General features: G+C 37.9%; 1 protein-coding gene across 1 annotated transcript in view; it reads right to left on the bottom strand.

Annotated features, from left to right (window-relative positions):
- Nucleotides 1-14,990, bottom strand: part of PCNX2 (pecanex 2) — a 348,308-nt gene that overhangs the window by 224,279 nt on the left and 109,039 nt on the right. The window contains exon 15 of the mRNA XM_036756504.1: nt 13,599-13,690. Coding sequence (XP_036612399.1) covers nt 13,599-13,690 — 92 coding nt within the window. The remainder of the gene's footprint in view (nt 1-13,598; nt 13,691-14,990) is intronic.

Below are 14,990 nucleotides of genomic sequence, written 5' to 3'. Positions count from 1 at the left end.
TACTAATTAACATTCTGGAAAGCAAAATTAACTCACAACCCTTCAGTCTGGTTCTAAGTTTATTAACCTATAAAGCTATTTTCAGCAGCCAATAATAAACAACGTTGATGAATAAAGATACTCAGGCAGGCCAGAGAAATCTCTTAGGTAAGGTATAGAATATGTTGTGATAGCTCACCAGAGCCCACCATCCTAAGGCAGCTGAAAACAGAGCAGCCAATCAACTCACTAAAGCCAAAGAATAAGCAGTAAAGGCATAATAAGTGCATCATTAAGTATGAAGGGAGATCACAGCTCTGGGTTTGGGTGCATTAAGCCAAAAAGAGCCTTTTATTCCCCTCCCCCCCACCAAAAAAACCCTGCCAATTTGCTAGCCATTCTTTACACAATTCAAGGGACTTAATACATGTTGTATTTGAAAGTGAAATCAATCTGAGAGTCCATTAGGAAATTCTCTGTGCAATAAAAAAAAGCTGACAAAAAGACCAATTGTTCTGATCTCGTGTGAAAATACAGCCCTCAATCTGTAGATTATAAAGAGATGTTAAGCATGTATGGACTACATTATCTTAGGCTGGCGTAGTGGAAAGACCAGCAGACTTGGGATCCAGAAGAATCTGAAAAAAGTCATTCCACTGCTCCATGTCTCAGTTCTTTATCTGGAAAATGAGGACAATAAAATTTCTACTATCCATCTCACATATTTATTGTGAGGAAAGCATTGTGCACAGCATAAAATACTTCATTCAGCACTGTGAAAAGATGTTATGTGGACTACACAGTAATTGCATACTTGCTCCTATGTCAGCCAAGAGAGATAAGAACCTGTATTTAATGTCTTCCCCCACTACTTCTCCTCCTTCATATCAGTGAAGAAGTGGCTTTTATCCTTGCCAAGGCCAACTTTTCTAGATATACTCTTAATCTCATCCCCTCCCATTTTCTCCAGCAGACAGCCCCCACCATCATCCTCACTCTCTTCAATCTCTCCCTACCTATTGGTTCCATCCCTGCTGCCTAAAACACACCCATGTATTCCTCACCTTAAAATACCCTCACTTGATCTGACCATTCCAGCTAGTTCTCTTCTTTGTGGGTTTTCATGGCATTTCTCTTTCCTGGTTTTCTTCCTACTAGTCAGGTTACTTTTTGATCTTCTTTGCTAGATCTTCATTCAAGTAACACTCACTAATCATGGGTGTCCCCCTAGGCTCCGGAATGGACGCTTGTTTTTTTTCTCCCTCTAGGCAGCTAGGTGGTACAGTGGGCCTGGCGTCAAGAAGACTGAATTCAAGTCCCACCTAAGACATTTAATAGCTATGTAACACTGGAAAAGTCATTTAACCTCATTTTGCCTCAGTTTCCTCAACTGTAAAATGAGGAATAACAGCATCTATCTCTCAGGATTGTTTCAAGGATCAAATGAAATAATATTTGAAAGTACTTAGCGCAGTGCCTGCCACATATTAGGCAATATATAAACACTTATTCCCTTCTCCCCTTCCTCACTACCTCGTTTGATGACCTCATCAATACAGAACTTGAGTTATACAGCACCAATTGCCTTTTGGACATCTCCAACTTTATATCCTATAAGCACGTCAAACTCTACACATGTAAACTATAACTCATTATCTTCTCCCCTCCCTGCCAAAATACTCCCTTCTTTTCAACGTCTCTATTACTGTCAAGGGCACCACCAGCTTCCCAATCCCCTGGGCTCAAAATCTGTGTCATCCTCAATTCCTCACTCTGCCTTGTTCCACTTATCCAAACCACTGCCAAATCTTGTTGATTCTACCTTCTCAACATTTCTTGTTCATATCTCTATTTCTCCACTCACACAGCCACCACCATAATCTATGCCCTAATCACCTCTTTCATGGATGACTGCAATAGCCTTTAAACCAATCTCAATGACCCAAATCTCTCCCCACCATAATCCATTCTCCACTCAGCTGATTTTCCTAAAACATAGGTAAAACATATGTCTCAGTCTAATATGTTTTGTATGTAAACTATATTTAGGGCTAAGAATTACTCCTTTGTTTGGAATCTGAACCTCTTCATAACCTGATTCCTTTTTTCCTCGATAAGTTCAGTGACTGACTCACAATCTTTCTTTCCTCTCCAACTTTTGCCTTCCTATTAATGGACTTCAATATATATATATGCATATATATATAAAATTACTCTTTCAAAGAGCTCGACTTTCTAGCTTCTCAATTTATACACCTGTATTCCTCCACACCACTGCAGCTACACATAGAGATGGCCGTCCCCATGATCTTGCCATCACCCACAAGTGTTCTACTTCCTTGTTTACTGACTGTAACTAATCACAATCTATTGCCATTCCACCTTTCCCTCTGCCTTGCAATCTTTAACCCTATATTTGAGCTTTACAATAACTCTGCTTATCTCCATTTTATAGATGGAGAAACTTAAACTATAGATGGAGAAGTTAAGTGACTTGTCTGTGGTCATATAGCTAGTAAATGGCCAAGGTGGATTTGAACTGTTTTTCTTGACTCCAAGACCAGCATTTCATTCACCATCCCATACTAGTAGTGGACACATAGGGCTTAATGAATACTAGCCAGCTGTAGAGGTGGAAGTGAGGAGCCCTGATGAGCCTTTATTAAGCTACACTGGAGAAGGCTAGGCCAGTTTAATTTAGACTACAGATGCATAGAGATCTCCATCAACAAGAATAATTTATTATCTTATCATTATAATTTATTATCGATAGTATTATTAGTGCCATGAAAACAACTAGTGAAATTCCTGAAGAGTAGAAATGACCATCAACTAGACCTGGGAAAAGATAAATAGCTTACATGGTGGCAGGTAATTTGCCAAGCTGTATTTAAAACAATAGCAATTCCAATACACATAATATTTATTAAGCAAACTTAGAATATAGCCCCACTGAAAACAACAGTTTTAAAAATGGTTTAGAATTCTTCAAAAAACTTTCTAGGGAAAAAAAGTCAAGAAAGGGGTAGGTAACATGGTATACAGTAGAGACTCAAGCCAGGGGATCTGGGTTCAAATCCTGCCTTTGACACTTACTACCTGACTTTGGACAAGTCACAATCTCTCTGGGTCTTACTTTCCTTTTTTATTAAATGAAGGGGTTGGCTTAGACCTAGATGGTATCTGAGATTCCTCTATTTGTAGATCCTATAGAATCTGCAGAAAAGCCCTGGTGCTTTAGTCCATCTGATTTTTCCATCTGATTCAAGTCACATTATGCATACATATTTTTAAATAAAATTAGTCCTGTTTTCCCCCAATATTTGTGATTATCACTTTTAATTTTAATAAAATAAAAAATTGCTTTCTCACCAGGCTGTATTCCAGATTTTACTCTCTATCATGCTCCAGGCTTCTCTTTACCCATCACTGCAGCCCTAGAATTCACCCTTCTGAGGTACCCTCTGACCCAGTGTCCCCTTCCTCTGATTATATGACCTTTCCAGAACCTCCATGAAGGAGAGCACCCAGGCTCGCAACTTCTCATTCCTCTCCAGGCCACATTCCTGACTTTCTCTTCCATGCCCCCCACACATGGGTACTTTCCTTCCCTCGCCCACCTGCCCCTTTTTAAATTTCCTTTTATGTGCTATCTTTCCTTTTTAGAACGTGAGCTCTTTAGAGGCTGGGGCTACCTTTCTTTCTCTTTGAATTTGTATTTCCAGCACTCAGGACAGTGCCTGGCACATGGTAAATGCTTAAATATTTGTTTACTAACTGAGTATTGATATTCATGATGACTATCACCTTTAATTTTTTGTAAAATAAAAGAAATATAAATATGGATTTTTATCTCTCGAACTTAAAACTACTGTTGCAAAAACAAAATTTTAGACTAATAACATTTAGCAATTATAGAACACCCTCTAACCATTAAATTACTCTAGAAATTTGATTAAAATTTATATTGATAAAAGAGAAGTTAAATATTGCCTTAAAAAAAGATGGACAAAGAGAGGCTAAGATCTATTCTAAGTCAACAAAAATAACAAATCATAGCTAAGGTTAGAACCCAAGTTTTGACTCTGATTTTTAAAATAAACTACACTAGATCATGCTTCTTACTCATTTACATTTATAAGTCTCATCTGTACCACTTAATTCAGCACCTGATCAATGTTTGTTAAAATTTTTGCTTCTTTACTACTTATTCATCCCTATTCTCATTTCAAAATCTACTTTACAAAAATTAATCTGGTTGTTTTCTTAACATATCACTGCTTTAAGACATATGATTAAAGATTTCATGGATAATGCTCTCAGGTCTAAGCTTCCTACTACCCTCCTCTAGGCACAGAGACAAGACAGAACAAATGAAATGATCTCTCTGCTTACTTTGAATTACCTGCTTAAAAACATCAGGAGAAAAATCCCATCAAAATTCAAATTAGGTATAATTTTCTACGTAAACAGAAAGAATGTTTTCTTATATAGATAATTCACAAGTAGTATTCTGAAAATCTTGCAACTGTTCCCTGAAACCTTATGTTACCATCAAAAACCTATGAGTTTAACTCATAGGCGAGATTGCTTATCTACAAAAAAAATCCTTGCTTGTCAATATTTAGGCTATTATGTGAAAATGAGAGGTCTAACTGAAAGAATACTTTTAAAAGGAATTCCTTAGTATTGCTAAACATACATACATACAACCCTAAACACACACAAAGAGCTAAGCTTTCTCTTTTTTAAGTTTTTAAATTTATCTTAAATACAAAATAAGAAAAGAAAAAAATGATTGCCACGTACATAGCAGAACTTAAGAGAAGATTCAACACAAAGCAATAAATTTCCATTTCAAGAAAACCTATATAATAAATACTATACATTATTTTCAAAGTTGTCCATTTATTTTATATTTTTCCCCTTCCTCCCCACAAAGTAAGCTTTCTTAGAGCACTAAGTGTAAGTTCATCTCCTGGGCATCATTATCATCCTTCTTTCTTTCATACCGAAAGCTTTTTAACCTTTCTTCAAAAGGAATATAACATTCTGAGTTGGGAGATCAGGTCAATCCTTTCTCCAAATATCGCCAGCAGAGAAAGGCCCCACTCACTCCATTTCATGGTTCAACTGCAAAACAAGTTTTGGACTGTGTTCATGACCACAATTTCCTCAAACAGAAAATTATAGCCAACAGCACAAAAATCCATGAAATCACATCCTTTATCTTCATGGGGAACTTGAGCAATTTGAATGAACGAATGAAGAAATATTTATTAAGCTCTGACTACGTGTTAGGTGCTGAGCACCAGGAATACAAATACAGTTCCTGTTCTCATAATGGTTACATTCTAATGGGGGGAAACATGCAGGAGAGTAATAGCCAAGGAGGGGTGTTTTGATCTGGAAAGTCAAAGAGATAATAAGTAGAGTCATAAGGAAAAAGATTGACACATCAGCTCTAGGAGTGGTTGATTTGATTACTGTGTCAGCACACACACAGACACATAGACACTCATACATATCACAAGGGTTTTAGTTTTTGAATCAATTTACTAATAATAGAACAAAAGGTAAGAGACAAACTAATAATTCCCAGTTTGGACATCTTGTATTGTGAATGTTGGGCAAGCAAATACCAGGAATCGCTATATAAGTATCATTTTGCTTAATTCCCAGCAGATTTCTATGTGTGATCCTAAGCTAGCTTTTCTGACATCAGAGGTGGGTAGGATCAACCCAATACAAATTCACAACATACCTTTTTACATTAATACCATAAAGTCGCTTCTAGTTCAAAATCTATGATTCTGGGAGTAATCAATCAATAAGCACCTATTAAGAACCTATTATGTGACAGGCAATGTGCCAGGCACTGAGGATACAGTTTAAAAAAAAACAATCTTTGCCCTCAGTGAGCTTACATTCTAATATAATCACCTAGTTCATTCTAATACATTCTAATTATCCTAGATCATTCTAATATAAACACCTAATATAACCACAGACATAATTTTATTCTATATAGTCTCATAACTTACAAATGCAGTTCTAATATTGCATTCTACAATACTGAATATTTTGAGATTTTTGGTATTAGGAGATTATTGGTATTATCTAGTTCTTGATTATCTAGTTTTTATGTTTCTGTTGTTGTAGTTGTAATAGACTAAAAACATTTTATGAAAAAGACTAATTCCCTTTAGCAGTTTTTGCATTTCTACAAGACCCCTCTGAATACTTTATGAGTAAACCAAACTCTACTTATATGTCCCCAAACAAATGCATTACTGCCTGTAAACCTTTGCTTACACTTTTCCAATGGCAAAATGTCCTCCTTTTCCCTCTTCATCTGTTGAATCTGAGCTAGCTTTCTGTTACCTGGATTTCTTGATGAGTCTGAGGCATATAAATCTCCTAACTGATGGAGAGAATGCTGATATCATGCTGATATAATGGGAGAAGATGGTGGAATAGATTTGAAGAAGAAAGACATTCTTTCTTCAAGAGAGACATATGTGGTTCCAGACTCTGTTCACACCCCACTCCAGTTATGTGAATAGAGAAAGGTTGATTTTGGAAGCTGTAGACATGTAAGAGAAGATAGCTCTTCAAAAGCTCCCTCATTTCCAAATTGTCTCTCTAGAGACTTCAGGGAATTTCTTCTTGGTTGACATTAGGACCTCTGTTGGTTGAACTGAGATCTCATCTTGCTACTATTAAAATAAAAAAAAACTATTAAAATAACTCATTCACTCTGTTTATTTTGTGATATGATAATGTCCCATCGGTCCTAATTCTTCTTTATAACATGACTAGTGTGAAAGTATGTTTAATATGAATGTATAAGTAGAACCTATGTCAGATTGCATGCCATCTTTGGGAGGGGGGACGGAAGGGAGGGGGAAAAATTTAGACTCAAAATCTTAAAGAAGTGAATGTTGAAAATAAAAAATAAATATGTTTAATAGAATGATTTGTTCACATCCTTTGAGCACTTATCCACTGCAGAATATCTTTTGGTTTTATAAATTTTTCTATATGTCTTGGATATTAGCTCTTTGCCATAGATATTGTTAAATAAGGGTTTATGATACAATCAACTACTGATTATATCAAGATATGTGCATGATGATTGAACATATATAATCTATATCAAATGGTGAGGGAAGGAGAGAAAATTTAGAACTAAATTTTTTTAAACGGATGTTAAAAATTGTTTTTACATGTAACTGGGGAAAAATAAAATACTATTTAAAATACTAATCAGAGAAGTGTTTTATTTTTCAACTACTGTATCCCTAGATCAACAATATTTAGGGGTACAGATAGATATAATTCTAGTCCCCTAAGAAATCACCTAGCTTGGCAGTGCTTAGGGACTTGCCTGCCCCACCATAGCCATTTTCCTGGGGATGGTCCAGACCTCAGATTATTATCTATCAAGAACTCTGACGACTCCTATTTAGACAGCTCATGTGGACAAACACATATTATGTGGGCACACACATCTTACACACATTACACTTTGAATCCCAATTCAGATACCACCTTCTCTTTGAAGATTTCCTTGATTCCTCTGCTATTAACAACCTTCCACTTCTCACAAAGCACTCTTATTCCTACCTCTCAATTACTCTATGTTACTGTGCATTCTAGGTTTCGGGGTATATTTCTTATCCCTCCACTAGGTTATAAGCTCCATAAGGGGAAGAAGGACTGTATGCTCTCAACTGGTCATACCTTCTAGCACCTAGAGCGGTGCTTTACAAACCACAGGTGCTTAATAAATACTTGTTGAACTCGTTGAATCCGGCCGCCAGTTAGAACTATTTTATTACATCTCATTTTGCTGAAATCAACTCCTTTATCAGTTTAGGCCACAAGCTGAGTAGTGAAAAGCATTAATCTAATAGTGGAACACTTTCAGAGCTACTGTTCTCTGTTTCTTCCTCTCTTTCTGCTCTGGGTGACAGCCGATTGTCTCTTAATGACAAAAAAATTCAGCAATCAGAGTTATCTCATGACATTTGGCAGCACATTTTCATCATCACCACCAGCTGCCAGGACCTTTTATTTTTTTGATCAGAAAAACTAGCAGATTGATTGGTATTCTTCTTCTTCTTTTATTTGCCTTTGTTTTCCTCCTTATGTTTCTTGCTGTCTGGTTCGTATTTTTAGCCAGAGATTACAATGTTTTATGCATGCATGTATGTGAGTGTATAGGTGTTATAAAGAGTACACACATATACATATATGTGGATCTGTATCTATAGATATATAGGCATATACGTATATAAGTGTTATAAATAACATATATACATATATTTATGTATAGGCATGTGTGTGAGTGTGCATGTGTTATAGAGAATATATGTACATGCATATACACAGGCATATATGGCCATATACATATATATATCTACGTATGCATGTATGTATGTGTCCTTGACTTTCTAGAGGTGCTGTTTGTTTAGCTTCCCAGTGCAGATCACTGGGCTAATTTCTACATAGCTCTAATAGAGAGCACTGGGTTTAATCAGTACAAGCTGAGTTTAAATTTCACCTCAGACACTAGCTGTGTGACATTGAGCAAAATATAACCTCTCAACCTCAGTTTCCTCATCTGTAAGATGAGGGAATAGAATGGGATAGCTTCTAAGGTCCCTTCTTGCTGTAAATCTATAATCCTATGAAGCCAGGAGCAAGTGATAGAGAAATTCCATTCAAAATAAACACAAAATATATAACACATCTAAGAGTAACTTAGCAAGATCTTTTCACAGCAGATAATTGAGAGTCAGCATCATATAGTGGAAAGAACGCTAGATTTGAAGCCTAAGGATATAGGTTTTTATCTTCACTCTGACCTAAGTGTGACCTTAGGCAAAACGTTTTCTCTTTTTGGGCCTCACTTCACTCTGGCTTCTACTCACTCTCTAGACTTCACTCCCTTTCCACCAACCTTGCCCCTGGGTACCCAGCATCTGTTCATCCCCCCACCCCCCACAACTGTTTTCCAGTTCCTCCCTTCCCTGTTTTCTCCCATTGGAACACAGGCTCCTTGAGAGTAGGGATTGTCGTCTTTTGCTTGTATCTGTATCCTATGCCTGTCAGATAGCATGTGATGAATAAATTCTTGTTTACCCTCTAAGGGCATGCTAAACATGTCCAACTGTCTGTCCAATAGACATCTCAAACTCGACTTGCCTAGAACAGAACTTACCTTTCTCCTTAAACCTAGCCCTCCACCAAACTTTCTTATTAATATCCAGGACACTATAGTCTTTCCCTGCTTCAAAACTTCAAAATTATCCTCAACTCTTCACTCTCTCTCAGCTACTACATCCAATCAATTGTCAAGTCTTGTCTATCCTAAATCCATAATCTCATGTTTATCCCCTTGTCCACTCCTGTAGCCACAACTCTAATCCAGGACCTCCTTACCCCGAATCTGAAACAATTGAAACGGTTTCTTAATTGGTCCCTCAGCCTCCAGTTTCTCTCCTCACCAATCCCTTCTCTACACAACTGCCAATTTACTATCCCTAAAACATAGGTCGGCCGTGTCATTCTCCTGCTCAAGAGGCTTAAATGACTTCGTATTATGTACAAAATCAAATACACATTCCTCTGTTTGGCATTTGAAACCTTCCATAATCTGAGCTATATATCCAAAGCGATGTCACCATTGATTCCATCCTTATGTTCCAGCCATTTTGATCAAGCTAAGTGTGATATTGATTTGTGTTGCAAAGAAGAGCTGTAATCAGTCAATAAAAATATGGAAGACTGTTTCAAGTAACTAAGAAGTAGAAGAATGGAAATTTACACAATTTTCCAGTTTTACCTCACATGCCACAAAGTAGCAAAATGATAAAAGTAAATGCTCTGGGTGGAAAGACAAATTAAAGTGCCCATAGCAAAGTGATATACTTGTCCCAGCATTGTGGGAAACAATTTGGAATTAGAAAAAAGTAACTCATCCCTATGTACACTTTGATCCGGTGATCCTATTAGTGGGCCTATACTCTAAGGCAGTCAAGGACAGAAAGAAAAGTCCCAGATATTCATAGCTGTACTTTGTGCAATAGCCACTCATATGTGTGTGCATGTGCGCGTGTGTGTGTATGTACATATATACATATACATATATATATATACACACATACATACGTATATGTATATGTATTTCCTTTTGGTCCTACGCTTAAGGCCTGGTTTCCTGTTTCCCACCAACCTCACCTCTCTTCCCTGAATTTCTGTGCCTTTAGGAAATCTGTTCTTCTTCCTGTTCATCCTTCCCTTCCCATACATAGCAGACCAAGGCATTGACCAAAGCTGGTTAGCGTAGGCCAGACTTTTCACAGTGCCAGCTGTGGCTGAGTCTGTAAACTACTGGAATTCCAGATATTTAATGGAAATGCTGAAGGGCTTCATTAGAGGACAATTGACTAGAATTAAAAATACCTGGTAATAACCCTAGTCTTCATGATTACACCTTGCATTTAGAGAGCCCTTCTCTCAGAGGAACTCAAACACTTCACACGCATTCATTCAATTAATCCTTTTGGGAGCACTGGGAGATAAAAACAGCCTCTATTTTACAGATGAGGAAGCTAAGGTATATAAAAAGAGAAGTGACTTAATCTACTCACATAAAAGCCTGAACTTATTCACGGAGCTACAATGCAGCCCATCTACTTGGAGCATTTATTACATTGCATTAGGCACTTTACTATATGTAGTCTTTAATGATTCTTTAACGATTTCTTGCCTGGAAGTTCAGTCTCTTTGGTGAAACTGTAATGAAGGCAAGGACCATATCATCCTTTTTGATACATATGGAAGCCAAATAGTGAAATGGAAAAAGTTCCATCTCTGGGGTCAGATGCTATCAATTAAAATCCTGTCTCTAATTTACTGTCTGTGTGGCCTCAGGCAAGCCACTTTCCCTTTCTGGGTCTCAGTTTCCTTATTTGTAAAATGAGGGTGCTGCACTAGATAGTCTTTTTCAGCTTAAATCTATAATTCCATCGTCCTCTGTTCATACAGTCCATATCTAACATAGTGGTACACTATATTAGCTGGATAAAAGACATGCAATAAAAACCTTATTGAATAGAATCACTTGGAAGTTCAGATCAAAGTAAAGCCAGATGATACCATCAATGAAGTCAGTAGTCCTTGTACTTTGACGTTGCTACTCGAAATACATTTAAGTCACAATAAGCAGATTATTTTTTTTGGTCTAGACCTGTGATTTGAATATTGTCGGCGAACAAGCATTTATTAAGCATTTACAATGTACCAGGGGCTGTGTTGAATGCTAGGTATACAAAGAAAGGCAAAAATATGGACCCTGCTCTCAAGCTCACATTTTAATAGAATTAGTATCAGGAATTGGCAGTTAGGTGGCACAATGAACAGAGTGCCAGGGCTGAAGTCAAGAGGACTCATCTTCCTGAATTCAAATCAATCCTCAGACACTTACTAGCTGGGTGAGTGACTTAACTCTGTTTCAGTTTCCTCATCTATAAAATGAGATGGAGAAGGAAATGGCAAACCACTCCATTATCTCTGCCAAGAAAAACCAAATGGGGTCTCAAAGAGTTGCACAGGACTGGAACATGACTGAAATTTACTTGGTGAGGGAATTCTCTCCACCTAAGCAGATTAGTGTAGTATTACAGTGATCAAAGATCTTCCCCACCCCTTCAGTAGGCCTCAGGTGGGGCTAGGTGGGAAAGCTTGATGATATCCTTGTTTGTAGGTAGGCTGAAAGCCTCTACTTGTCTGGTACTGAGCTGATTTGGGCATGAAGCTCTCAAGGCCCTAAGGGGAGTTGCTAAGACCAGAGCCAATGGTATGTGTGCTGAATTCTAATCAACCATGAATTCAGCCAATCAGAGACCTGAGTTCTAGCCAATCAGATGCGGCTAGGACTGTCTATAAGGAGAGCCCAGAGTGTGAGAGAACTAGAACTGAAGAGGGATAGAACTGAAGAGAAGCAGAACTGCAGGGAAGCAGAATTGAGAAGCAGACATCAAGAGGGCGCTGAAGAGCAGAGATTGAGAGAACCAGCATTGACAGAGCTGCAGAGAGAACACTGAGTAGAGTTAGGATTCATGAGTGATTGTTTATAGGAAGGCCCTAGCAGTGGGGAAGGTTACAGGATGACTTGGTTCCTCCCTGTAATACTCTGTTATAATTTCCTTGTGGCTACATTGAGGTGGGCTTACTAGTTTTGGAATATAGTTACTGCTTTATCAAATTGGAGTAGCTGGTCTTGGGATTTTATCCTCTGGACTCTAAATAAGTGTTATACTTCCTCTCAAAAGATTCCGAACCATACAGGCATGTTCATGGTCATCATTGAGGTCATGAATCTTGCCTTACTGATACAATTAGCTACTGTTCTACAACTCATAGTTTCAGTGAGCTGCCAAGACAATGAGAGGTAAATTGACTTGTCTAGGGTCACACAGCTATCAGTTGATAGAGGCATAAACTGAATCAAGGGCATCCTGACTTTGCGACTGGCTTTCTAGTCATTACTCAATGTGGTTTCATATCTTGTGAAAAATAGGGCTTATTGGGGTTTTTTGGCACCATTTTAGAGATGGTGAAGAAAACTAGAATGATCCCTGCCCCCAGCCTTGCAAAAGAAGGGTATGAATCTAAATCGACACATACTGGATTATATAAGGGCATTTAAATATATGACTTATTCCTCGCAAACAAATATGAATGCAGCAAATATACACGAGACCAACCTGATAATAGGTGTACAGCCCCAGTAAATGAACCTTGAATTAATAGATCCATGTCATACTAAGGTGAAGGATACTATCCTTGTCTCTTCCAGAACTTTTCTGAAAGATATTCGGGGCATCATACACACATGCATAAAATATTTTGTTATATATAACATATACACATATAATATATGTATATATGTGTATAGGTACATATAATTATATTATATGTATATATAATATATACACATAAATATATACATGTGTGTATATTCCATTATTTATGTGTGCATATACATGCACACCTACATATATACATATATATAGATATAGATATATGGATACATATGTGCATACCTCCTATACCTGTATATACCTATATTCACTATGTCATCTAGGTCCCTCACAGAATATGCATACAAACACACACATATAATGTACATATATGCATATATACATATATACATATGTGTGTGTATACGTATATGGAGGAAATGGCAAACTACAGTACTTTTGCCAAGAAACCCCAAATGGGGTTGCAAAGAGTTGGACATGACTGAAAAATGGCTGAACAACCACAACAACAAATACTACCAAACAACTGACTTTGAAAAGTGAAGTGCCTGTCCAAGGTCACCCAGCAAGTTAGAGGAAAAGCTAGCATGGCCTGTGAAAGAGCATTACCCCACTCGGCTCCCCATGTGTCTTTTAAGAAACATTAACATGCCAAACATCCAAAAGCAATGTTACATTCCAGTGAAAATCCAAAGTTGATATGTAGACAAGAACAGTAGTCAAATAGGCACGTTTCTCTTTCAGCCCAAATATCCTTTCTCATTCTTTCTCACTCACACTTACCTTTACAGCAATGAAGCAGAATGCGTAGAGTACAAGGGCAACAACAAAGCTTCGGGAGATGCTATAGACTGCCGAGAAGGTGCCAGCAGCAGCTGAAATGCAAGCATCGCCAGTTAGCTCCTTCCTAGATCTGATCCCCTTTCTATGCTAGCAAACCTTGTAAAGACACAAGAAGGCAGCAGGTGATAAATAGAAACTATCAAAGTGATAAGCAACGGCAATGGTTTGGGGGGTGAGAGTGGGTGCCAGAAGAGAAGCCCAGGTTGAAGCCATCTCAATACAAAGGACACAGTATAATCCATCAACTCAGTGGTCGCAGGGAATTTAATAAAAATGAATGTGTTTGATGGTTTGGTGGCCCAGGCTTGTAATCTCAGTCACTGGAGAGGGTAAGGCTGGGATCTTTCATAGGCTATGCCTACTGGGGTTCTATACTAAGTTCGGCATTAATAAGGTAAGCCCTAGGCATTTATAAAGTAAGCCTCCAGTAATGGTAGAGTGAGGCAAGAGTCAGAGAGGCATCTTCAGATTGTTGTGCTGTAACTGTGGTGGGGAACTCCCAGAGGTTCTCCTTCTGCCAATGCAGATTGGCAATTCCTCTGAAGCTTAGAATCATAGTACCATAGATTTAAGGCTGGCAGGGATCTTAGAGGTCATATGATCATAAGTTCTAGAGCTGGAAGGGACCTCAGAGTTATCTAGTTTAATCCCCTTCTTTTGCAGATGTGGAAACTGAGGCACAGAGAGGTGACAGGTCTTGTCCAAGATCACATGGATAGTAAGTGTCATAGGTGAGATTTCAGCCTAGATTCTTTGTCTTCAAATTCAAAATATTTTTTTCTATCTTTAGAAAGTTTCTCGGGTAACTGAGAGTCTGAGTGTCCATGGTCTTACAGATAGTATGTGACTGAGGGAGGACTGGAACCCAAGTAATCCTGACTCAAAGTCTTCTACTAAGAGGAACCTTCTAAGCCATCAAGTCAAACTCCACTGTTTTATAGCTAAGAAAACTTAGGTTGAGAAAGCTTCAGTGACTTGCCCAGTGTCATATAACTAGTGTGTGTCAGAGGCAGGACTCGAACACAGGTTTTCCCCAATTCAAATGTCAGCCCTCTAACTACTGTACCATGTGGCACCTCTAGGCACATACGATGGGATTGTCTAAAGTGTCAATATCAATATAGCAATGCTCTTTCAAAGTTTACACAACTCTGCATTTCACTTAGGCTCTTTGGTGTCCTGGGGTCAAAGTGAATGAGTCACTTTGAATTAGTCCATGCAAAGCAGGGGTTTTTCACTTTTTTGTCTCCTGGATCCCTTTACTAGTCTGGTGAAATTTATAGACCCTCTTTTCAGAATAATGCTTTTAAATGCATAAAATAAAAACATGGG

Source organism: Trichosurus vulpecula, chromosome 4 (assembly GCF_011100635.1).
Source record: "Trichosurus vulpecula isolate mTriVul1 chromosome 4, mTriVul1.pri, whole genome shotgun sequence".
Lineage (NCBI taxonomy): Eukaryota > Metazoa > Chordata > Mammalia > Diprotodontia > Phalangeridae > Trichosurus > Trichosurus vulpecula.
The sequence above is the reverse complement of the archived record's forward strand: the minus strand, read 5'-3'. Positions and strand labels throughout refer to the sequence as shown.